Source organism: Chenopodium quinoa, unplaced genomic scaffold (assembly GCF_001683475.1).
Source record: "Chenopodium quinoa cultivar QQ74 unplaced genomic scaffold, ASM168347v1, whole genome shotgun sequence".
Classification (NCBI taxonomy): Eukaryota; Viridiplantae; Streptophyta; class Magnoliopsida; order Caryophyllales; family Amaranthaceae; genus Chenopodium; species Chenopodium quinoa.
Window position 1 is genome coordinate 2,544,578 of NW_018744718.1, and position 23,539 is coordinate 2,568,116.

General features: G+C 32.5%; 1 protein-coding gene across 3 annotated transcripts; it reads right to left on the reverse strand.

Annotated features, from left to right (window-relative positions):
• Nucleotides 1-4,781: 4,781 nt before the first annotated feature.
• Nucleotides 4,782-19,525, reverse strand: LOC110703366 (protein disulfide isomerase-like 1-6). Of its 3 annotated transcripts, none has more exons than XM_021881166.1 (12): nt 18,813-19,524; nt 18,586-18,715; nt 16,145-16,310; nt 15,770-15,888; nt 13,602-13,682; nt 13,437-13,526; nt 13,244-13,315; nt 13,087-13,155; nt 12,473-12,553; nt 11,859-11,993; nt 5,261-5,314; nt 4,782-5,168 (listed from the first exon to the last, which is right to left on the reverse strand). In XM_021881166.1, exons 1-12 carry the CDS (start codon nt 18,989-18,991, stop codon nt 5,085-5,087), a joined length of 1,260 nt encoding a protein of 419 aa, XP_021736858.1. In that variant the 5' UTR covers nt 18,992-19,524; the 3' UTR covers nt 4,782-5,084. The 3 variants fall into 3 exon arrangements, with proteins under 3 accessions (XP_021736858.1, XP_021736857.1, XP_021736856.1); XM_021881165.1 differs by having other exon boundaries at nt 4,782-5,180; nt 18,813-19,523; XM_021881164.1 differs by having other exon boundaries at nt 4,782-5,314; nt 18,813-19,525.
• Between the last annotated feature and the right edge of the window lie 4,014 nt (nt 19,526-23,539).

Below are 23,539 nucleotides of genomic sequence, written 5' to 3' on the forward strand. Positions count from 1 at the left end.
TCATGGCTGGGCGGGATTTGGGGAAGGGAAGGGGTGGGGGAGGGGTTTTCGGGGGTGGGGGAAGGGAAGGGGTGGCTGGGCGGCGGTTTACGATGGCGGGGGAGGGGTTTTCGGGGAAGGGGCCGATTTTCCGGCGGTGGGGGTGGGGGTGTGGTGTTTTCCGGGAAAGGGTAAGGGGCTGGGTTTGGTAGTTTTTTTTTTTTTTTTTTAAAAAAAAAAAAATTTGTTTTAATTTTTTTTTCTTTTTATTTTTTATTTTTCATGGACCTACCACGTGTTGAACGTGTATAGGTAACCTGCTACATCAGGTTGGATGACTTGTTGGGTGCAACGAAAATTAATACCCCCCAAAGTTGGGAGTGATAGATAATAAACTGAAATTGGGATTAATTTCGGCGGATGAGGCAAAGTTCAGATTAATGGGAGCAATTTTTCCTTTAACAAAAACTATTATTTAAACTTTACATAACGTCTACCTTTTTTTTTTTTTTTTTGCAGGTTTAAAACTGCAAATGATGCTAGAGATTTTAATTGTTATAAAATCTTTAAATAATAACCGCCATTTGAGTGTTATGATTTTATATTAACTAAAAATGTATTATTCTCGCATGATGCAAGACAAATTGATTTCACATGTCAAAAGAAAATTGCCAATTAATATCGTTGGCAGATGTAAACATGCATGTAATTAATTTTATGAATCACTAAATGTTGTACCGGTCTTAGCGAACTTATGTTTTGCGGAAAAAAACCTTCAACCGATCTTACGTGGATGATCTGTTTATTATTCATTGTTATGTTCATATATTCTTTATTTTGTGGATCATATCATTTCACATATTAAGTGTACAACAAATTTATCCTCGACTCCTCGTGTTCGAATCCATTTAAATGCCACGTATATCTTTACCCCACACTATTAGCGAAAAAGAGCCGAGGTACTAAGGCCTCGTTTGTTTTGGTGAAGAACATATCCCTAACAAACGATTTTCCTACATTTATTTCTTCATTTTCCCTTGTTTGTTTTGTTGAAAGGTAAAAACAATTTCCTATATCTACAAAATCACTTTTTAAAAAAGGAAAACCATATTCCTTTTTCTAAGAAGGTATGCTACATTACACTTTCCTATTCATTCCTCACATGTATATGTTCTTTCTCTTTTAAACCTATTCTGATTACTGAGCTGAACTGAGCGAGCTGAACTGAACGGAACTGAACTAAACTGAATAGAGGTGAAATGAATTGTTTATGAGAGAAGGAAATTAAGAATTGAACTGAACTGATTGGAGCTAAACTAAACCGAACTGAAATTAAAATAAAGAGAACAAACCCTTATATCCTTCCATTTTTCTTTATCTCCGCAAGCACTCCTATAATCAATCAAATAAACAAAAAGCCTTTTTACAATTATGTTTTCCATTGAAAATTGTTTTCTTTAAAAAATGATGTTTCCTTTAAAAAATATTTCCCCTTAAAACAAATAGAGCCTAACACGTACAATACACAATAATAACTAAAAGTAAAAGGGTTAGTACATTGCCAGTAAAAATTTACCACAACAATGAATGAAGTGGTGATCTCATACTGAGCTTCAAATATGAGCCACATCGGCCCACATGGTTAAGAATATAAGGTGATAAGAAACCCTCCTTATGTAGAAATTATTATGACAACCATGAAAAATTTACACTTTTGATAAAAGTGGACCATGTTAGATAAATGGTCAACATTAATAGTGGGGGTCCGATTGAAATAACCAATGCCAAAACCCAAAAGACGTCAATTATGAACCACTACCTAGCTCAGAGAACGTACGAGGCAAACATACAATAATATTTTAGAATTAAGAATCATAACTGAATATTCTTGCATTTAATTTTTTAGTAATTATGAAACATGACAGATGACAGCCAGCTTAGCTGTTTCTCCAAATTATTGATGTGGTTTTAATGTTTTATGGGAAGATCCAAATATTATTCCAAATTATGTTGGAGAATTTAATTTCTTTGATTATTTTAAGCCATATACAATTATCACTTTTAATTTTTTTTTTTAGGGATCAGGAGTGGGCCCCACCTTAATTTCCTATCACAAGAATATCAAGGGGGTATTACCCACAGGGGAAGGGGGGATATGAGCTTGGTCACTACCACGGGAACTGAAGCTTAGCTCCACTGAGCTATAGGCTTCTTGCTCAATTATCACTTTTAATATATGGACATCTAATGAATACACTTCTTTTATTTTTAGATAACTGACACAGTTAAGTTCAACATACTTCATATATGGGATGATTTACAAAAATATAGCTTTTAAGAAATTTATTTACGATTTTGCATTAGAATGAAACTTATTTACAAAAATATAGTCCACGTAGGCTTGGAGATGCATTTATAAAGGGTAAAACCGCTATTACTCTGAAAAATAAAAATAATAAAAAAAAAAACCTTATCCGAGCCTACGTGGACAATAATTCCGTAATTAAGTTTCATTTCGACCCAAAAGTGTAAATAAGTTTTAAAATAACCATACTTTCGTAAATCATCCTCATATATGTTAATGTAGTAATTTGACCTTAGTGCTTAGGTATATATGATCAAATTTTGGAAAATGATAAACATAGTCCTAAATGTTATGTATAAGAAGCTAAGAAAAGAAAAATTTTGAGGATAAATTAATATTATTACACCCCGTGCTTAATTTTATCATAAATTTTTTTAACTTAATTCTATTTTAAGTTATATATTTAAGGGTAATGCTATATGTAGCCCTAAGGGCTATATATAAGCATTAAAGAGACTCTTAAATATTGTATAAAATTAGGAATTAATGACAAAAACACGCGTAAATCAGTGTAATTAGTGTTTATATTTTTATGATTTTTGAAATTTTTACGATTTTCAAATATAAATTTAATGCTTTTATGTAGCCCTAAGGGCTATGTTAGGGATGAAAATCTTGTCCGAATCCGCCTCTAGTCCGATCCAATCCAAAGAAAAAAAATCCGAACCGAATCCGAGAAATAATTATTCGAATTCGATTCCGTTTAAAAAATCCGACTCCGAGTCAAAGGAAGGTCGGAGTTGGAGTCTACTTACAATCCGACTTATCCTATCTGACTCCGACTTTTTCATGTACTTATATATTTTTTATCATTCAATTTATGAATTTATTGGTCTTTAAAGTTGATTATATATTGGTTGTTATTATTAATTGGGTCAAAATTACTATTAAAGTCAAAGTCGGAGTTGGAGTCGGAGGATTAAAATTTAAGTCGGATCGGAGTCGGATTCTCGGAGACGGATGTTGGAGTCGGAGGCATATAAAAAATCCGACAGCTTGTAGGGTCGGAGTCGGATTTTGTATAATCTGATCCGAATCCGACCCATTGCCATCCCTAGCTATGTATAACATTTTCCTATATTTAAAGCTTATATATAGCCGAGCTACATATATATGATATATCGTTACCCTTAAATTTTGAGTAATTTGTTTTTTTAATGAGTTTTTAAAAAGTCGAGCATGTCATATTTTTTAGTACTATACTACATTCATCATTATCATCAATAATTCTAAAACAGCGAAAAAAGATGGCATATATTAAAAAAAAAATTACTATAATGGTTTCATTATTTTTTTTGAAGAACGTTTTATATTTTTACAATTATACAATATTTTATATCTCACAAATAATACCCTAAACTTGCAGATAATACTTCGTATAAATAGAGGTAATAAATTATTTCCTACGCCCCTTTTTGTCCTTTCATATTGATTTATTATTCGTCTCACAAAAAGGATTAGAAAAAGTACTCCGTTTATGTAATTTGTTCATAGTCAATTGTATTGGTACTCATTAACGTCCTAATAATTGTTGAATTATAAAATTATGAGTCTTAATTAGCATTGAATTGAATAAGACATTGATATAATTGTGATCATGATGATTCACAAGTTCAAAATGATAGCGTATATCATATTGATATAACCTATCAATGCTAAAGAGTAAAGACAAACAACATGTAACATTGTCCTCTTTTTCTGACCATACAAAAATCTGACTAGAGTATTGGCAATGACAAAAATGTAGATTGTGTTGTTTCTTTTGTTTTTGGTTGTTTCAATCTAAATTATAATGACAATGACGAGCTAGCAGGGTTGTGCCTTGTGCGGACGTGGATGTCGTAGTCGTTGCTCGATTGGAAGGGATGAGGATGCAGATGTCGTAGTCGTTGGTCGTCGATCAGATGCGGCTGCAGATGGTCCTGTGCTTGCGGGGCTGGCTGCTGAGCTTGCAATTACGGAGTACAATTTAAGCATGTGGGCGTAACATAAATGAATTTTTAGTATTTTCTCAAAAAAAAAAAAAAAAAAAGAATTTTTAGTACTGTACTATACGTCTATACTACACTGATCAATAATTCTAAAAGAGCATTGCTGGTTACGTTTCTGATTAGTTTGCAACTTTGCATGCATTTACAGATTACAGTAGACAATCATTGTACTCCTTTTCCAAATAATAAGCTTTTACCTAAAAATTTGATTCAAATAAAGGTTTTAATTTATCTTTTACCTAGTTTTTATTTTATTTTCAATCAATCAAACACCAATTTTTTTTTTTAATTTTATTTTCCTAATTCACTTATTTTTATATTTACCTACCAATCAAATCCGAATATCTTATAGAGCTTTTTTTTATTCACGCAAAAGTCCAAAACATGAGCAAACAGTCTCTTTAAAAAAAAAAAACCTGTAAAACTATCCTACAAGATAATCTGTATTGGTATGGACAAAAGAGCTAAAGATTGGTATTGAGTATTGATCCGTCAACCCCTTAAATAATGGGTGATGGACCATTTTACATGGAATCGAATTCAATATTCCATCTATTTTCTTTATGAATACTCAAAACTGGAAAATCAGTCTAAAATGTCTGTGGTTTATGTTACAAAACTATCTTCATTAATTTCATCCTTGAATCTACATACACGGTTTCTAAACTTCTTTCCTCTTTTGGTTTTTAACATTTTGTTTTCTAATTTCCGGTGGTCTGAAGAAACTGAGAAACTGATAGTTAGGTATTCTATAATTCGTCGTTAGCTGGATGTTCTTCAGCTTTGACATTTTTCTTGATAAATGCTCCCAAATCCTTCAGACTCGACTTCGGCTGCAGTTTAATCTAGAATGAGAGAGAATCAGCCAAAAATAGGATCGGGTAAACATTATGGAAATAATGAAATGAAGGTATTCAACGTTTACTGGATTCGATTTATCAGCCGCTGGATAAAACAGTAGAGCTGGGTAGTCAGTGACCTGCCATACATTAACAATGGTCCAACATGTTTATTTCTGTCCAAGTGTACAAAGCTACAATATGAAATAATATGCTTATTGATGCGTATTTCAGTATTACTTGATTTGCTACCTAATTTGTTATATTAGACCAATAATGCACCCCTTTCACACATTCAATTGAATCTTACAGGGTTCACTATTAATGATCAGATGTCATAGAAAACAATCCCTATCAACAAGGTGATTCTACATGTGGAATACTTCTTCCATCCTATATTGTCCAAAATGATCTTTTTCAAACTATCTTTATTTCCTATATTATCTTCACAAATTTTTCTAAGACAAAACTTTCCTTGTTTTCTTCAAAAAGGTTTATTTCCATAATAAAAAAATTAAAAAAAATTGTTCATGAATATTTTTTTTTTTTTTTTTTGTTTACATGGAGAACAGTATTATGCATAGGGAATTTTTTCTTCACATGAAACAATTTTATATAGATTCACACTAATTAGGGCTACATACACGTGTTTTTGTCATGAATTCCTAATTTTATACAATTTTCAAGAGTGTTTTTAATGCTTATAGCCCTAAGGGCTATGTATAGCATTACCCTAAAATTAATACTAATCCTACAATGTTCTACTTTCCTTAATTCCCGTGAAAAATTCACAATAAATTAAACAATATGGACCAAAGGGATATTGCATTGAATATAAATGATTTAAACATTATTTCCATGTTTAAACATTATACCCTTTGTCATATATACAATATTGTTTATTTTCTCAATGTGAATTATTCACGGGAATTAAGGAAAATGAAACATTGCATAATTAGAAATAATTTTTATAAAAACATGGTTCCGTGAATAATATATTGTTCCGCATAAATAAATAATTTATTTAATGTGGACACAATTTTTTTTTAGGTAAAGATAGTTGAGAATCAGAAAAGAATAGAAATAAGATAATTTTGGATCATCCTAAATAAAAAAAAAAAAAAAAAAAAAAAGGTTAGAGGGAGCATTTCTTATAATACCTCAATATTATTACGTAGTAGTTATTTCTAACCAGTGCCCAACTACCTCTTTATGTTTATTAAAATACTGGTATTTACTCACACTCAATTAGTCACTTATAGCATTGATAAGTGGTAATGAAATTGATGGATTGAGCCGGTTGCTAGTGCAAAGGCAAGTCATGTCTCTGTCGATAAATTTACATAAAAGATCCTTCTAAATGTCCATAGCCATGGACTGTCATATTCCTTTGCTAAGTATTGTTTCATTACCATTTACATCTTTTAGAGCATGCTTTGACATTGGAGTAATGAAGACAAGATAAAGATGAAGATGGTTTTAGACTTTTAGGTGGTGGTAAAAATGATGATGTAGTATGCTAACCTAAAAGGGAAGGATTGGTGGGTAGCTACAACCCTCAAAAGTAGGGTAATAATACCCCCCATTCTCCTCCTCATACAAACCACTACCTCCTCCTATCACCCTCCACCTCCATCCACTCTCATTCTCCTTGATATTTATCTACAACCCTTTTAAAATATTACCCTCATTCACAGCATGCTCTAAGTGATAATAAGTGGTTATGAAAAAGAAAGACTACAGGAAAGCCCTTACTATGGAGTATGGACATTGACACAAATCATTATCTGAGCAAAAGCCCACCTATTTCATTACAATTTCTCTATCTAACCTTTTATCAAATGAGTAGTGCAAAGTGGCTCAAGGATTCTTATTCCATACAACATAGCAGCAATGTTTGCAAGCAATCTAAAAGTCTACAGCTCTTCCCCAGCCCAATCACTTTAAAATATAGACATAACACTACAGGAATAAAGTCCCATTATATACTTCGTATATAGATATGCCTCAAAAGTCAAAATATATTGAACAATAAAGGGATGAGATATAATATAAGAACAAAAGAGATACATAAGCACAAAAGGCCTAAGCAGATGAACAAACCTATAAAATACCATAAAGTTAAGTAATAACTGACCAAAAAGGCAGCTTATACATCATCAATGATGATGTCAGTAAGCTATTGAACTAGAAAATGGATCCAAAACAACTACATTCTTACAAAATTAGTTTAACACTACATAATAAATACCCCCTCCATTTCAAATTACTAGTTACACTTTTATTAAAAGGAAATTTTGCATTAAACCACCTTTTATAACCATTTTTTTTCTGATTTCTTATTTTTTTCTGGGTATATTCATAATAAATACCCCTCGATTTTCATTTTTTTTTCTGATTTCAATTTTTTTTTTCGATTACAATTTTTTTTGTTTTCTGGGTATTTTGAATACTGGGTTTTTTTCGATTTTAATTTTTTTTTTCGATTTCTTATTTTTTTCTGGGTATATTCGAATTTTTCATATTTATTTTTTGGGTTTTTTTTAATCGAATTTAAATTTATTTATTTTCTGGGTTTTTTTTAATCGAATTTAATTTTATTTATTTTCTGGGTTTAATTCTTTTTTAACTGATAGATGTTCTGGGTTTTTTTTTCTTTTCAACTAATTTTCTTTTTTTTTTTTCGATTTTCTGGAATTTTTTTAATTTTTTTCGCAGCTTAATTAAATCATTTTAATCGATTTATTTTGGTTGTTTTAATTGGTACAGGTACATGGATTTAGATCTTAAATTGAAGAATCAAGATGCAAGTATATTGATTTAGATGTTGTATGGGTTTTTTTTATTGTGAAGTTGTAAATTTTTATTTTGATTTATATTGTAATTTTTTTTATATGTTGTAATTTTTTTTTTTTTGATTTATATGTTGTAATTTTTTTATTGATCTATATTGTATTTTTTTTATTATATATATATTGAAAAAATTTGATTATATTGATTGTGATGTGCCATTTATATTTTGTGTTCTCATTCAATTTTAGTTTATTTAATTTTTAAGTTTAAAAAAAAATTAATTTTTTGACACTTTTGGCACCGGTTAATCGGTGCCAAAAGTGGTGAATTAATTTTTTTTTGTAATTTTAATTTCAAGTTTTGGCACCGGTTTGAACCACTTTTTGACACCCCCCACATTGGCACCGGTTCAAACCTGTGCCTTAGGCCGGGTTTGAACCGGTGCCAAATTCATTTTTTCACGTAGTGTATGTCAATTTTTTTTTTCAATAGATCTCTAGCTAATTTGATTTTGTTTACCCAAGTAATAATTATCCCTATGTTTCATTTAATTTTTAATCTAAAATTTTAGCTCTATACATACATTATTGTCCACATCATTGGATTTTCTTAGGTTCAATAACATGATTTTTACATATGAAAACAATTAAAATTAAAAACTACAAAATAGATTTCATTATCTACCAAAAAAAAAAGGATTCATTTTAATTAGAGAGTATTTTAATTACGGAGTATATGATATATACTTGTACTAGAGTACTAGACATGGTATCAAGTTCACACCAATTCCAAGATTGACTCAACACTTAGCTTAATTATTAAATTGGTCTTAACTAGTTTAAAGTCAAATCACAAACAATAAACATGGTATTTGAATGGGATTTGTAACCGGGTCATAGAATTTGGGTTGTATATTCGGTCTAACTCCCTTTTACTTTAATTTTTTTGGCTGGTATGACTTATCATCATAATTGGCCTACATCATATTCATACATATTCATATTAGTAGCTTTTAGGTGAAAGAGATTCGGTTTGTTCAAATAAAGCTTAAATCCTTATGAAATAAAGGTTCTTCATTTTGAATTTTACAAAAAGCATAGGTAAAGGCTAAAGGGAGAGCACACTATAATGTATATACTCAAATCTCATTGGAAGAAACTTGAAAAAAAAAAGATGCTTAAAGATTAAAGATCATCTGTTGCTCGCTTTATAAAAGTTTATCTAATAAGAATATTATGATTTAATGGCTGCTTTTAGTAATCTGATGAATGATACAGCTTACTTGTTGGACCATTTGTAGAAGGCCCATTAGCCCATAATCTCTAGACTAGCCTTGGACGGACTCGCTATGGATATAGAGCTGTCAAATCAGATGTACAAATCAGACTTGATTTAAATTTGGTCAAGACATATTAGATTTGGCTTATTTTAAGTCAATGAATTCTTGCAAATCAAATATGAAGTATGAGTTAAGTTCTATAATCTATATGGATCATTCTTGGGTTGGATAGCACTAGAATTTGGATCGTCAAATTATATATGATGCTCTCTTCATGTCCGAATATACAAGGGTGATTGAAAACTCGAGCAGCTCAATTCTTGCCCTTTAACGGGTGCAATACACCGTTTAATCCCTTTCCTTGACCCTTCAATAATCTCATTCTTAACTATGTTATATAGACACAAATGCGCTTGAATGAAGATGATGACGGACAATTGACAGCTTAATTGCGATCAAAAGGACGAGCTATCCCATCCCCATGAGAATCTCGCTTTTTTTTTTTTTTTTTTTTTTGCAAAAAACCACCTTATAAAAAAATTTTCGCAAAAACACACCTAAATCTAATTTTTTTTGCAAGGCCACACCTTTGGGTCGGAAAATAAACTTTGACCTTGTATTCCGGGGTTGACCCGACCACGCGCCTCCCTCGTGACACCCTAAAACCAATAACCCTCCATTTTCCCCAGCCACCCACTACTAACCCTCTTCCAGTGGCCGGCGACCACCTCCCTCCTTCGTCGCCGGCGGCCGTATCCCCTCCCTTTCCTCGTTCCCGTCCTTAAACTCAACCCTCAAGCCCTAAATCCAACTCCCAAACCCATTCTTGTCCTTCGTGAAGTGCAATATCCATGGCAGTTGACGAACGACGGAGTTTAATTCTGGGTCAATAAATCGAACGACGGCGCTATAGGTAGAAGAGGAGAGAGAATTCGTGGGGGACGCTTTAGGAAAGTGAGTGGTGGTGGATCTCGGGGTTCGGGTGGTGAGAGTGAAGGAAGTGATGGTGGTTAGGTGGAAGAGGAGGAGAGAGAATTCGTGGGTTGGGGGAAAGGGAAAGGGAAGGGCACAAGATCGCCGGCGCCGGGGTAGGGAGGTGGTCGTCGGCGCCGACAACTAGTAGGGGTTGGCAGTGGGTGGGGGAAATTGGTTGGCTGGGTTTTTGGTTGGCCGTGGAAAGTGGTTGGCAGCCGGAAAATTGGTTAGTGGTTTAAGGGCGTCACGTGCAAGGCACGTGGTTGGGTCAACCCCTGAATACAAGGTCAAAGTCTGTTTTCCGGCCAAAGGTGTGGCCTTGCAAAAAAAATTTAGATTAAGGTGTTTTTGCAAAAAAAAATTTATAAGGTGGTTTCCCGCAAAAATATAGTTATAAAAGGTGGTTTAATGTAAAATTTCATTATTAAAATAAATGATCACTTTACCTTTTTCCATTTTGAGACAAGCGCCCCATACCTTTTTTTAATCATTTCCTTACTCATTCAATACATATCATAGCTCTTTTTGGTCCACTACTTGTTACTATATTCTTTACTACTCCTTCCGTCCTATAATATAGTTCTTGTTTGTGTTTTTTCACGAAATTTAAGAAATAGGAGGAAAAAGTAGATGAAGTACATTAATAAAAGTGAAAAGTACAATTATAGACAAAAGTTAGAGAGAGAAAGTGGAAAAAAGTACAAGGCATGTGCAAAAATCAAGGGTAATTTAGGAATTACAATGAAAAAAGTTAAAAAAAAGTTAGGGTATAATGGTCTTTACATACTATCCAAAAATAAAAACAGGAACAACATTTTGGATCTCCAAAATAGGAAAACAGGAACTATGTTATGGGACAGAGGGAGTATTGTTTCCTTACAAGTTTCCATTGAATTGTTACCATTGATTTAAAATGGGGAGAGTAATTGGCAGAATATTTCAGGTGTGGAGCTTATTTATTTATTTATTTTTTTGAAAGAGGAAGCTGGTTTATTAGTACTTGACAATTGTTTGGCACCCTCAACCGAAAATTACTGCGCACAGCAATAATAACACATTCAATTAGGTTAACAACTTTGAACTACCATTCTTATGAGAGAATAATAATGCTAGCTCTGAGGACAAGCATCCTATATGAAACAGAATAGTAAGTGCTAGCTATGGGAACAAGCATAAATTCTTCTTAGAATACAAGATGTCGATAACACACATCAGTCATGTGAGACATACATGAAAATGCTTCAAAATCAAACTGGAGTATTACAAAACTCAATTTCTACTCATCACCTAAATCATGATAGGCTGAGAGAGAGAGAGACCAAAATGCCAAATGCTTATTTTCACTATTCTGTTATCCCACTGTCCCCGTGTTTTCCTTTTTTATTTTTTATTTTGCATTTTTTAATAACCTACACTATTGAAAAATTAACCCGACACTGTTTTCTGGAAATCATTTTCAAATCTTTGTTTTATAAAAGTATAAAACTGCCACACAGATTATTGTCTCAGAATGAAGTTACGCTAATACCAAAGGAATTCAAGTACGTCTGTTACAGGAAAAATGAGGTATAAATTTTCTCCATTATCATACAGACCTGTACAGAACATAGCATATTCCTAAAATTCATGCTACTGACCTGAAGTTTTGGATGCTCATTTACAGAAGCATCTATCTTTGCAAATAACAGATTTTTCAATCCTTTGAAATGTTTCGCCAACTTCTCTACTTGCTTGCTTGCAGCATCACAAGTCATGCACCATGGTGTGTAGACCTTAATGATTTAAAAGAACATCAAAACAAATAAATTAAAGAAAAGAAAAAAACAATCATCTGAGCAGAACCAAAATATTTTCAAGTTGACTATTATTCACAGATTTATCAACATTTGTTATATTATTCAAAAGATGTTAAAAACAGAGAAGGGAAAAGACATCAGCCTACAGAAAGTAAAATCGAAACTGGAAGTGCATGATGAATATATAAAATAAAATTGGAAATTGGAGGATAGACGGTGAGAAGAAGACACTGATGCCAAAAGATAAATGAAAAGAAAATAAGAAAGCCTATAGAATGCTACAGTACAACTCTCAGTTCGTAAACATGTTATTTTGTGCTACAGAAAACATCAAAATTTTAAAATTCTCCATGTGACACACAGTACAGAATGCATATAGTGAAAGGAGAGGGTAAAGAGAAGAAACAAAATGAAGGACATAAAATCGCAGGGGCACAGATGGTAGGAGCACTAACCTCAAGAAAAACATTCTTGGAACTACTCAAAACCAGGTCATCAAATGTCTTTCCCACTACAACGTGGACGCTAGCATTTTCCTGTAATTATCAATCACAACTTGTAAATAAAGCAGCCAATAGATAATCTGTTTTCCTATGAATTACTAGGGGTTTCAACAAGAAAGATTCACCATTCAAGCATCTCTAGAAAATTTTCAAATTAATAAGATCTATTGATCCAACTTTGTTAAAAAAAGGCTTTACTAACAACATTCGAAGTACACAAGTTAGATACTAAATATAACACCATAATTGACGATTCTAAAAAATAGCGGGATCACTGTGAGAATAATTGCAACTATCCAAGTATTGACTTTAGTTGAATGTTGCAATAATAATATGTCAATAGTGCATCCAAACAATTAAGATCCTTTTCTTCTCAAATATAATAAAGAGAGTGTTCTCAAATGAAGTAATTCATGTAGCATGATAAACAAATTGTCCTTCTCGAACAACCTCTAACAGGGTAAATTAACTATACATCACAGATTTGACCATCCTTAGTAGTCAGAATATAACAAAAATGTAAAGAGCTGAAACTACCAAAATAAAAAGGATGTGGAAAAACTCACATTATCAGGTATAGTCTGTGACTTATAATACATTGGAACAGTCCCTTCCAATAGTCCAGAGCAGAAATCCTACATCATGCCAGAAAAGAAATTAAATGCCAATCTACACAAATTATTTATGGAGTAAATACTTATAGCAAACAATGATTATACTTACATCTAGTTTGCTTGGAGTAGGTTCTGATTCCAACAGATACTTTGTGCTAATCTTACTATCAAAAGCAGCAACCTATAAGTAACAAAGGTCAGTTATGCTCAAGTAAGAATGGCATAATCAGGTAAACAATAGACAAGGAAATGCGTATCTAACTTGAGAATAAGTCACAACGAACAAACAACATGAAACTTACAACAGTCTTCTGAGAATCTTCCAGACCAAGCAGAGTCAGGAAAGGTTTTGCTAGGTTCTCCTCGGTAATGTCCACATATATGAACATTATCTGCACCAATTAAGTCTAACGAATTAACTCTATTGTTTAAAATTAAGAGGTTAAGGATGACAGAGAAATTGTTACCATTGACTTAAATTTCTTAGCAACTTCTTGAAGAGACACATGAAGGGACTTAAACTCGTCAGACTCTGCAAACACATAAACCTGCAATTCATTTTTACTAGGCATTAGAGACTTGCTTGATATAGGGTCTGATAATTATGTGCAGAGTTCGATAACACCAAATTAACAAGATACAAATGTCTGAATTTGGGAAACTAACTGGAACAAATGAAGCTAAGCAGAATATGGGCAATCTTAAAAGTTACTCCACATTGGACTGGGAGGTAAGGGGGAAGAAACTTTCCAGCAATTAAAAGTTATCAAGACTCATGGTATGAAAGTAGGCATCCACTGAAAGATATATTAAAGGATAACAAACTTAAAACTTTGAGCAAAATTTAGCAAAAAGATATACTGGTAGATATCCATCAAAATGAAATGGGCTTGGGGTAGAGTTTTAGTAAAGAAAAAAAAAACGGTCATCATTGTCAATTCGACATTCAAGATATAGTGAAAGACAAATCAAAACATGACCCTGCCCACCCTAGCTTCACTTCATTACGAACAAAGAGCAAGTGAGAAGAAAAAAGTTAGGGAACAGTTTGGTTAATATGTCTAACTCAACCCTTCCCCCCTCCCTTAATTCTCTCCCCTTTGCCATACTGGATGACAATGTATCTCCCAAGAATGAGGTGATGACATGCATATCCTAGGATGTTGCAAAGAGTTATTAGTGGTAATTTAATGACAAACACATCCAAAGTGACCAAAAAGGGCTCCACGAGTCAGCTGTGAAGTTTTGCAGTTTTTCCAACAAAATTTCAGTAAACATACATCGGATTGCTACTGCATAATTTGAGACCACAAACTATTACAAAGTGTCATCAACCGGAAATCTAGGCTTAGGATTGACAGCTTTCAAGCAATCTAAAAAATACTTCATATGATGGTGAATGAATAGATGTCAAGTCTTAACCCCAAAACTGTTCAGAATAGAGGCAGGCATAAAGTAGAATGAGGGCAGCACTTAGAGAGCTCCCTCTTAATTCAAATATGCCCATGGGAGGCATGAGAAATGTGGTTTATGCACATGTAGGGCTAGCGGATAAAAATGAATCAAATACCCCCAGAACCTGTGAGTCTGTGACAACAGATGCAAGGATATTTTCCTCCCTGGGCTGTCAAATTAAAATAGAATGCAAATGTAACTGTATATATTGATCACGCTTATCTTATATTCATTAAGTTGCAATTGCATATGGTTAAAGTAGCCCTTACAGAATTTTTTTAAATTTGTTTTAAGCTCAATTAAAGCATTTTGAACTCTTGAAGAAAGATAAACTTAATAGGAGTATAAAAAAAAAATCACACCTGCAGTGCAAAATGACCTTAGTCAAGCGCCTTTTTGCGTGAGGCATCAGAATTCTTGTCACTTTTTACAAAGTGTACCTCACAACAAAGAGGCGTGCCTAAGAATCATTTTATACATTGGAATTGATGAAGAAATATTAACCTCTCTTGTGAAGTTGCCTCAGCAAGTCAGTAGGATCATTTTTTATCTTATATTTTACAGGAAGTTTTAAAGGTTTAGCTGTTTAGGTATTGCTGAAATTTTTAGGTGAAAAGCATTTGAACCTTAGCTTCTAGCTTGGCACCTTAGCGCATCAGATGGATTCATGTACTCATTTTTCCTTTAGTTAAAGAAAAATTAAAAATCCTTCCTGAACTGAACATGCTTCCAGCAAGAATCAAACTACAATAACTCCTTAATAGGTTTCACGCTTGAAAAATTTTTATGGATGGAAAAGGACTCAGCAAGTGAACTAGGTTGTAGCATTCCTTCTTGAGTTCCTCTTACTTCCAATAAGATGATTCAAGAATAGAAGGAATAGGAATAGGAAGATGAGTAATTCTAAACTTAATATTTCTTGCCTTTGAAGAAGGCTTACAGAAACCTCACTTCTTAAGTTAAAAAAAAAAAAAAAAAAAAAAAAAAAAAAAAAAAAAAAAAACAAACAAACAAACAAACAAAAAACAAAAACATAGTGATCACACTGTTGCAACTGTATACATGATTTTCTTAACTCTGAGAACAATGGATGCCAATTGAAATTTCAGTATGAACACATATGAAAGCAGAAGATGCAATACGACAAGCATGGTAAACATAAAATAAAAGTGTAAGAAACCTGGTATTTAATTTTGCTTGAGTAGACTTTAACAGAATTCAACTCAGTTAGAGTTGTAATTAATGGAAACTTGTTGTGTTCCAAAAACTGCAATATATTGTCCATCTCTAGGGGCTCTTCTGCAAAAGCAAACATTATTACCTACATCAGAATGATAGTAGTACTGAAGAGAAAGGTAAAAGAAAAAAAAAAAAAAGAGAGAGAGAGAGAGATTGGACAGGACTTTGGCAAGCAATTGCCTAAAAATGATCAAGATCAAATAAAATAAGGTGCCATTACTGATTTAAGATGTTATAATTTTCTTTATAACCTACTGAATTGAGATATAGACAGATATGTTAAGATAAAAAATTAATGACAAAAGGCAGTACTTACCAAATCTAGTATATCTTTCTGGTTCACTCTTGACTAGACCAATAAAAGGTTTTGTGATCTTGGTATCAGGGAAAAGAATTTTTGCAACCTCATTGGAGTTAGTTTCAACAAACTGAATTTCATTGTCCGAAATTGCGGCTTTGATATATTCTTCATACTGAGGACCCTGTAAATTGTAAAATATTTCACACAGATAAATTAACAGCTGCAAGAGGATTTGTGTAGAGGACTAGAGGGGAAGCACCCAAAAAAAAAAGTTAACACAAAAAATTTAAGGCAAAAATTGTCAATATGACATGCATAACAGAAAGATTGAGTAGTTAAAACTTTGAACCAGGTAAGCTTCTCCATCTCTCAAGTTTGTAAAACAGCTAAAAAAAAAAAAAAAAAAAAAAAAACCTTATGCAAACAAGTCATGGCAAAACCCTTCACATGAATGGCTGAATGCAGCAGCCATAAAACGCTTGGATTTATAGTCATTGCAATTGTCAACCTTTTCCTAAATTGGAATCAATCTCATACCAAACAGCCAACACTGAACAAACATAATTAATTTTATAACTCGAGACAACTTGCCTTTTGACCTCGGCAAGTAATTAAGAAGCACAATCGAACATACCCTTATTTTATGGTCAAAGATCAGTCAAACCAAAAGATCAAACCAACCTAGGAAGATCTAGATTTAATCACCTTATTAAATATGATCAGGAATAAAGCGTTAAACAACAGAATTTTTAGTAGAGCAACAACTTAACATACATTAATGATAAAACATAGATCAAATGGCTGCATTGGGTAAATCAGGTGCAATTTTATATCATCTAAGTTCATAGGTAAAAGAACAGAAGTAAAACAAAAACTTCATTGTAGATAATTAAAGAAGTGGTGAATTCTTTATAAGTGACTTTCCAAAGTCAAGATCTTATGTGTATATCAACATTGTCGACCTTGTGTGTTTTCAAAATCATTAAAGCAGACAATTCTTATGTATTTGAAGATTAGGTGTTAACATAAATTATGAGATCAATCTAATATTAAGGGTCTTATGGAAAACATAATTCAATGTTCAACAAATCTCCCATCCAGCCACACTAAGAAGCCCTGAACATATCTCAAGGACTCAACCCATGTGCCATGTTTTGAACCATACCGCACGGTGACTTCTCTCATAATCTCAATAACACCCTTCAATGTTGTCTAGATCTTATGGACATCCTTAGACTTGATGACTCCAACAACATCCATACAAATGGTAGTTCCAACCTTGAGTACGCTTACATAAATACGAGTACTCACATTTTTAGGCTCACACCAATTTGCACACCAATAACAATGAGTCTATGTCTCTATGAGCACTTATTTGAAAGACTCCACACACCTAAACCAATAGTCATTAGGCAAATGAAACGAAGTGTTCACCTAGATCTTCTAATACAACTAGGATATCCATCACCATCCTAATTCCGATTTACAAGTGAATAGAGGGAAATCAACCAGGGCACTTACGAAACTTATCCCAAGTTGGACTTCACAACATATTGGTTTCATATAGAGCTTGTATATAAGCATTTTGTCACAATCCTTGACAAAGTTATTGGAATCAAAAGTTGCGCTATTTAACACATGGTAATTGGACACCCACCCTCTTAGCATAAGGTGCTCATTGCTCAACAGGTTGAGATTTGGAGCTAACTTTAAGTCTTTATTAAGATATCATGCTTCTTTCATTTGTCATTGTAATGGACTAATGGTCTGATGGATAACACTCATTGACTCATTAAAACATCTTAGAGAAGTAACGCCAATGTGGCAATAGTCAATGTGGGTCTCTTGTATGTTGTATGTTCCCAATTGGAAGTGTGGAGCTCCACAAAAATGCCTATGCACCCAACAACAATAAGAAAAAAGAGCAAAACACTGCTACTTAATATATATTCTAAAGATTTGAGATCAGGAGAATTTTCTTATTCAAAACATTTTTTGGGAGAAACAAATACAACATAACCAGAACAAGAATCTAACGCAATCCATATAAAAACAAAAGTAGGTAGCTTTGTCATAGAAACATCTCCAAAAATAATACTGTATTGCTCTAACGATCCAATGCAAGGCCATAATTCCGAAATCATCCATCCTATTCACTATAGAGTAGTCCTTATTTATCAGAACATATTAATCATCCAATCAAATCTACTATAATTCATCAGATCACACTACAGTAACTCGCAGTCTCGCACCACATAACACAATATTGATGCAAAATTACTGACTTCCATGTCAACCAACTGCAGTAAGCCCAAGATAAACAATACCAACGCACAAAAACTAAGAAAAACAAATTATGGATAACACATATTCGCCAATGCTGATGATAATACATCAAAATTCTCCGAATCAAGACTAAAACTACATAATTGGAGAAATTACAGAACAGAAAATACCTCAAAATTCTCAAACAGCCCAACAACATACATACTGTATTTCTTAGCAAATGCCTCAGCTTCAGCAACTGAATTCAATCTAACAACAGGCTCACCCGTCTTCTTCCTTGCCCAAATCATTATCTCCTCCCTAATCAAAAACCCCATCTCAAAAATTTCAGGAAAAATTCCAAATTAATAATACCCTTTAAATTCAAGTTTAACAAAAATTAAAATTAGAATCTTACGCAGAAAATCCACCAGTATACTGCTGAGAAGTGCCATTGATGAAAAGAAGCAGAGTAGGGTAACCCTTAATACCCAAAGACGACGCCGTTTTAGGGTACCTTTCAGCATCAAGCTTAGCCATCAAAAGGGGGGAACCCAAATCATTCAAAAAATTAGCAGATTCAGCAAATTGGGGCATTAATTCAGCACTTCTAGGGCACCAAGGGGTATAACCCAAAAGAAGAACAAACTCATTTTGGTCAATAACTTTCTGGGTATTATCATTATTCAATTCTACCACAATTCTCTGAGCTTTGCTCAATACTCTAGCTTCTGAAGATGGTGATGATGAACCATGGTCGATTTCATCTTGTTCGTCGAGTGCTAGGAGTTCTTCGAACTCCGATATGTCGTCGCCTTCGTCATCGGCAGAGGAGGTGGGGTTGTCGGCGGAGGAAGAAGAGAGAAGGGGGGTTAAGAGGAGAAGGAGAAGGAGGGAGAGAAATGGAGGGGTTTGGACATGGCGGATTTAGGAGAGAGAAAATGGGTGAAAATGTGTATGAGAAATGGAGTGAGTGTGAGTGAGATGCAGAAAGTGATGGCGAAATGGTTTGCGTTGATCGCGGAACTGGAAATGGGAACGATGGAGATTGATGGGGGAAGAGAGAACTTTTACATAATTTTGACTAGAATAAGGGTTTGACTTTTTTTTAACAAGGTGTGTTCAATTTACCTTTGAAAAAAATATTCAATGCGTAGATGACGTATTGACCTATTCCTATTCTGCCCAAAATAATCCAATTAAGCCTGTGAATTTTATGTCATGGTGACTCTTGATATCGTATAAATTGACTAACTTAACCAAAAACTTAAATTTATGATCGAAGCCTATGATCGATATATTTATTTTATCAACTTTAACTATATTTTACTTCGTACAATACTTTTAGCTTTTTGGGTTTATGATATAACATATCAAAACCAATTTAGGGGGGCAATAAAAGGTAAAATTCATGGTTAATCAAATCAAATAGGGCAAGTTCAAGGGCAATGAACTATTATTGTGATGAGGTATGATCTGATAGAAATTCTGTTAGGATTTCAAAAGACAACTAGGTTAGTTCATTGCGTGGCTTGGTTTTAGCATTAAGAATTTTGCACATTTAATTTGTTTGTAATATAAATAATTTACGTTAAGCATAATAGATTGAGATTATTCTCTATGGATAATTTGTGCTAATTAAAATGAAAAACATGATATTCTATTCTATTTACATGTTATACTATGTACTTTATAATGTAGCTAAGGGCCTATTCTCCTCAACCTATTTTCAGTTCCTTTCCTTTCATTTCAGTTCAGTTCATTTCAGCTCCAATCAGTTTAGTTCAGTTCATACTTTCCTTCTCACATAAAATATTCAGTACAGTTCGGTTCAGCTCCAATCAGTTCAATTCAGTTCAACTCAATTCAATAAATGTAAACATGCCCTAAGTACTATGTAGTTAAGTAAAAGATGAGACAAATTTGAAGTGATTAACAATCAATTTTTATTTTTCTTGATTGCGTAGGAAATTGTAGAGTGTAACTAGTTAGTTTAATCACTATTAAAATCTAAAAATTTTATGAAAATTCGAAAATGTACAATCTATCCACCTTTTTCGAGTCTTTCTTTTGAAAGCAAAGAAAAAAAATGTCACTAACAGATTTGGCGGAAAATATTTATATGAGAATTGATTGGAAGCCAATACATGGACAACAATGATGTCAGTGGTTATTACATTCGAAGATTCAATGTTAACTTAATAAAAGCCTACACCTAAGACCTTAGGAAAATAATCTAAGGTCTTAGGAAAATAATCTAATAAGTTAACCAACAACTGATGCAACCTGGTTTGATATAATTGTCTGTCTTTAAAAAAAATTATTGGGTGTATATGCATAATAATTGATAAGTTTAGAAATATGTACAAGTGATTGTCGAGTTTCATATAAGCTCTCATAAATGAAAATCAAATGAACCTAGCACATTCGAACAATTTTTTTTTATAAACTTGTTTGAACTTATAAACTTTTTATGAAATTAATTTTTCTAAACTTAATTGAAAAGGCTAGGTTGGCATAAACCGAGCATAATTATTAGGTTGATGAAAAAATCTTATTAGAAGAGAATTCTCTAGTATTGATAATGTATAAAATATATTCCCGAGTCTCAAATTCTCAATCATAAGCTTAAGTTTTTGTTTGAATTGGTTCAATAACATGCTATTGGAGCCAGCGTGACACAAAGGTCACTGGTTCAAATTTCACCTTTCAAAGTGAAATATTTCGCGTAAAATACGCGGAGGCCCATGCTGCATTCACACTTCCAGCCCAAAGGACTCTCATGTGAGGGGAGTGATAGAGTATAAAACATATTTTTGGGTCTCAACCATCAGTTTAAGCTTTTGATTAAATTGGTCCATTAACAAGTACTTTATATAATGTAGCATGTTAAATTGTTGATATTTCTAGATTAATCCTGTGCGATGCATGATTTTAACATAAGAATTGAATTATAGAATTTTTAACACGTAATGAAAGAAAATAACTTCCTCATTTTTCCTAACTAATTTCTAATTAAAATATGAATATACAATTCTCAAAAGTGCATAATTTTCATATTTAATTAAGAAATTTCAATTAAATAATATTACTCCGTATTAACTATGGTTAACAACTCGTAAATAACCAAATATCATAACATGTGTAGAAACCAAAATTTAAAATTTAAAAATTCAAATGGAATATATTTTCCAAGCTATGTTAAATAGGGTAGTTTAAAATTAAAAAAATATATATAACATCATAATTAAACAAAAAATGACACATCGTATATAGATATATATATATAGATATGTTTTCAAAATATATATATATATATATATATATATATATATATATATAGATATAGATTGTGTTTTATTCTCTTAATAAGATAAGTTTTGAAAATTTTGGTCATGTAACTGATCTAAAATGTCGAATGAATCCACATCCAAAAAGTTTCACCTTATCGAGGTTTCGTTTCTTGCATATCCTCTTGGTGATCAAATGGGACCATCATATTGTTTTTTACTAGAGTGTACCCGTGAAAAATGCACGGGATATATATCACATAGGCCATGTTTGGTAATTGGCTTTTTAATGGCTTTTTGGTTAGCTTTTGGCTTTTGGTTTTTTTAGGTGGTCAAACAGCCAAAAAATGTGTTTGGTAATTGGTTTTTTAGTCAGCGAAAAAGCTAGCTTTTAAGCCAAAATGAAAAAGTTGTTTTGAGTAGCTTTTTTATTGGCTTTTGGCTTGTTGACCCATAAGTTATCTAATAAACAGCCAACAACTAACAATTAATTTACCAAACACTTTTATAAACAACCAGCTTAACACAGCCAATTTCAAAAGCCATTATAAACAGTCAAACATTTCCCATTGGTAGAATGTTTTTTTTAAAGGAAAATTGTGGAACTTATGCTAGCGTGTTTTCTGTGCGCCGCAACACTGTAGGGTTACTGGTAGGAAAAATGGAGTAACCTGTATTATATTGAAATCGTAAACCCTTATTATACTTTTTGAATAACCTTGAAATAACAAAGTAACCCCTAAAACACCGACAGCATAACATGATAACACCTATATTATTAACTAAGTAAGCTATATATTTGTAACGGGTTAACCATTATAACACTAACCGAGTAATTTCATTAAGTGGGCAGCTAAAAGTTAGTGAACTTATGAGATGCTATATTATTTTTTTTAAAAAAATAAAAATGCCTATAATTTTAAGATTGAAGTTTTCAAGAATTGGGATAATACAAAATTAAAAAATGAAACATGCAATTATGATATAAATTCCTTCCAATATGTGTTATAAAATTAGTGTGTATATTTGTAATATTAAGTAAAGTGGGTAGTTCCCTCAAAAATTTTAAAGTAAAGTGGGTAGTTTATATATTAATTTTTTTTATAAGATGAAAAAACATAATAAATATACTTATAGTTGAATGTTGTTAAAAAATTGTGCAGTTATGTATGGAAATATATATTGTATAGTAAAATAGTAAAAGTGAAAGTATTATTTATTTATTTTATCTAAAATTTAGAAAAGTGGAAGTTATTGACAACCAAAAAAAAAAAAAAATTGTAGGATTGGGGTTTTGGAGTGATGTGGTTAAATGTTGGAATTATATATTAGATGAGTCTAATGACCTGAGAACGAGGGATAGCTCAAGTGGTTAGAGCTTCCCTCCCGGTCCCAGGTGATCCTAGGATCGATTCTCATCACCCGCCCTTGTGGCTCTCTAAACATAAAAAAAAAAAAAAAATCATTTTGCCTTTCTTACAACGCTCAACATTTGTCCTTCTCGAATGGTCTAGTGAAATTTACCAAAATTCTAATATACTACTCGTAGTATGTAATTTTTAAGATAGGCTTTAATGTTCATAGTGGAATTTAATCTAAACCTTTATCAATTGGCCAAATTTTAATTGTACTTTTGTCACATGACAATCAAGTTCTAGAGTTAATTATTAGTGAGAAATTTCTAATGATTAAGTGGGATTAATTAAAGGGATCCCTTAATTAAATCCCATAAGATAGTTATAGTTAGGTAAAAATAAACCAAGAAGGGTCATTGTCAGCTGAGATGTTTATGAAATAATTAATGAAAACATTTATAGTTCTTATGATTTCATGTGCTCATGTGCCTAATTCGATC